A 2,999-nucleotide genomic window follows, 5' to 3' on the forward strand; every position below is an offset into this window, starting at 1 on the left:
GCTCAACAAATTTAAAGCAGGATACACTCACCAAGACACATTACAGTCAAATTCTCAAAACCAAAGACAAAGAGAGTATCCTGAAAGCAGCAGTAGGCATCAGGTTTTATTTGGACCCTGGTCCAGGCAAACTTAAAAAAAACTATAACAGAATTGGGAATTTGAACACGGATTGGACATAAAATGATACTAATGGATGATTAATTGTTAGGTGTGATAATGGTATTATGATTGTCAGTAAAAAAGAGTCCTTGTAGATGTGCACTTTGAAATGCTTATGCACAAAGTGATATTATGTCTGGGATTTGCTTCAAAAATAATCTCTAAGGGTGAGAAGTGGGTAAGGATATAGATGATAGAAGATCGGCCATGAGTTGTGCCAGTACACTTCCAGTTGTTGTGTACACTGGGTGATGAGTACATTGCCTTTCATCATACTATTCTATTTTTGCATGTTTGAAGTTTTTCCATAACAAAAGATGAAGTTAATGTAAACTATAAATAGAAGGAATTTTTAATCAAAAATAGGAACAAAACAATAAAGTGTTAAGAATAATTAGAAACAACTCCATCTCCTTGATTCATTTCCTGTTGCCCCCACCATGCATTTGTGTATAGAGAAAACGAGAAAACGGTGGGCATTGGTAACAAGGAGGACAACAGTTTGGGGGTGGGGTGTTTGGGGCACCTTGCTCATCATATTCTTGCATTAATTTTGTTTTTTTAGAATATTGCATTAAAGTGCGATTTATCTTCAGTACAGAGGGGTTTTGCACCCCCTAAAATGTTACGCCTGAATCCTGGCAGGGGGAGGGGTGTATCCTGGGAGCAGAGGAGGGCAAAGGCAAGTCCCCAGAAGAGCAGTGGGAATGGCCAATGGCCCCCTGGGAAGATACTGCCCTTCCATGGCCATTAGAGAAAGGCCCAGGAACAAAGAAAGAAAGAAGAGCTTCGGGGCCCAGGCCGGTGCTTGGACAAGTGACACGGGGGGCAGGGGAACGTGAGCACCGCCGGCTCTGCGCGACCCCGCGGGGCAGGAGAGGGCGTGGCAAGGGCGTGGCGTCCTCCGGTGACGGAGGCCCCACGTGAACGGCCAGCGCCGACTGGCGCTTGCAGCGCTCTGACAGTAGATCAAGCTGTCGCTCGCTGCCTTCTCGGTCCCTGCGGGAGTGCGGGCCGGGGGCGGCCCCCAAGAGTAGGAGGCGCGGGGGCAGCAGGTAAGGAACCCGGAGGGGGGTCCCCAGAGGTGGCGTTGGCGAGCGGACACAGCCTGCGGACCCCTCCCCGGGGATCCGGTTGCCCCGGGTTGGAGACCGCAGCCCCCATGCCCCCTGCGGCCTGGCGTTTGGCCACAGAAAACGGTAGGCCTTCTCTGGGGGCGGGCCGCGCGGCCCTGAGGCGGCTGCCTGCTTCTCGCAACACGGCGAGCTTTTCCGACACCCCCGCCCCGCCCACTTTCTTCTCGGGGTAGAAAATGGTGGTCGGTGCGGGGGCGGCTGAGGATGGGAGCGGGGGACGTTGGGTGGGGGTGGCCGGGGGTGGGAGATGCGGGGCTGAGAAGGGGCCGAGCGTCCGGATGCAGCAGCCCCCCTTCCCCCACCCTTACTCTCTGCAGGCCTGCGAGTCGAAGTGTCGCGGCGGCTCACTTGCAGCAAGAATCGGGAGGAGCAGGAGACCGTGAGGATAGGCCCAGGTCTGTGCGGGGGACAGTTGGGCTGTGGGGGGAACGTGTGGATAGCCCTAAGACCCCCCCAAATACTCCCCCCTACCCCGTCCTCCATTTTGGTGCCTGCAGAGGCGTGGGCATGTATAGGCAGGGAAAATGGTGGGCTTTGGGCGAGGGAGGGGGAGAGCTTGGACTGGGGGCCCCCTAGAGGGCATAAGGAGCCTCTCAGGTGGGAAAACGAAAATTTGAAGAGCCTTTACATCCGGGGCTGGAAGTCTTGAGAGGTGCTTAGTAGGGCCTCTGTCCTCGGTGCTGATCAGTCCACCCAGAAAATAGTTCCTTCTCTTGTCTTTTGTCTCCTAGGAGCAATGGCGTCCAAAGAGGAACAAGCAGTAAAAAATCTCAACATGGAAAATACCCAACAGGAAAACGAAGGGGGGGACCAGGCCCCTTTGCAGAATGGAGAGGAATCACGCGATTTGGGAGGGGGTAGAGGCCAGAAGCCTGGAGGAAATGTCAGGCTGGGACGGGTTAGACGACTTGTCCCTAATTTTCGATGGGCCATACCCAGCAGGCATATTGATCACAATGAAGTGGAGGATGATGTGGAAAAGCACGTAGGGCAGAAGGTGGAAATCAGGAGAAAGACTAAGAAGCAGCAAATGAGGCATCATGTGCGCTACCAAACTCCTGAACCTGACAATCATTATGAGTTTTGCCTTATACCTTGAATCCTAAGGTTTTCCCTGAGGTCAGTAATGTGGCCTCCGCTCTACATGCTTGTAGTTTTTCTGATTTACTTTTTCTGTAAACCTTTTGGTGTTTCCACTTACCAGTTTCTAACTGAATATTGCTTTGTCTCTGTAAAACTTTCTGTCAGCAGGGCAATTTCATCCAGTTATAGTAAAAATTATTCTTTTCATAATATGAAATTAATAAAGCAGTTTACAAAGCAATCTTCCTGTGACACACCAGTCTTTATTTTTTGTTAATGTTACCTTTCCTCTCCTAGCTTCCTGGACTCAAAATCTCAATTTGTCTTTGACTATTTTTTCTTGTCCTCAACCAACCAGAAAGGATCGTATTCATAATTCAGTATCTGATATTTTAAGACTGTATGTCGTACTGTTTTTCAAGGAGTGTGAGTCCACCATCTGCATAAAACTACCTTGGTGGGGGAGCTTTTTGAGAATGTAGGACCTCTGGCTCCTATCTTCCAGACCCACAGAGTTGGATTCCAAAATCTCCATTTATTAGTAAGCTCTCCAGGTAATTCTAGTGTACACTGAAGTCTGAGGCCACTATTGTGTGTATGTATGTTGGATATCTGTGT

General features: G+C 50.0%; 1 protein-coding gene across 1 annotated transcript; it reads left to right on the plus strand.

The window, feature by feature from the left end:
• The first annotated feature begins 1,144 nt into the window (after window positions 1-1,144).
• Window positions 1,145-2,622, plus strand: BEX4 (brain expressed X-linked 4). The gene is made up of 3 exons (XM_079726894.1): window positions 1,145-1,217; window positions 1,616-1,693; window positions 2,030-2,622. The coding sequence occupies exon 3, from the start codon at window positions 2,035-2,037 to the stop codon at window positions 2,395-2,397; it is 363 nt and encodes a 120-aa protein (XP_079583020.1). The 5' UTR covers window positions 1,145-1,217; window positions 1,616-1,693; window positions 2,030-2,034; the 3' UTR covers window positions 2,398-2,622.
• The last annotated feature ends 377 nt before the right edge of the window (window positions 2,623-2,999 follow it).

This window comes from Hyperoodon ampullatus (assembly GCF_949752795.1).
Source record: "Hyperoodon ampullatus genome assembly, chromosome: X".
In the NCBI taxonomy this organism is placed as follows: Eukaryota; Metazoa; Chordata; class Mammalia; order Artiodactyla; family Ziphiidae; genus Hyperoodon; species Hyperoodon ampullatus.

Excerpts from the sequence above, each read along its gene's own strand:
- BEX4 (XM_079726894.1), top strand. The coding sequence starts at position 2,035 with ATGGCGTCCAAAGAGGAACAAGCAGTAAAAAATCTCAACATGGAAAAT.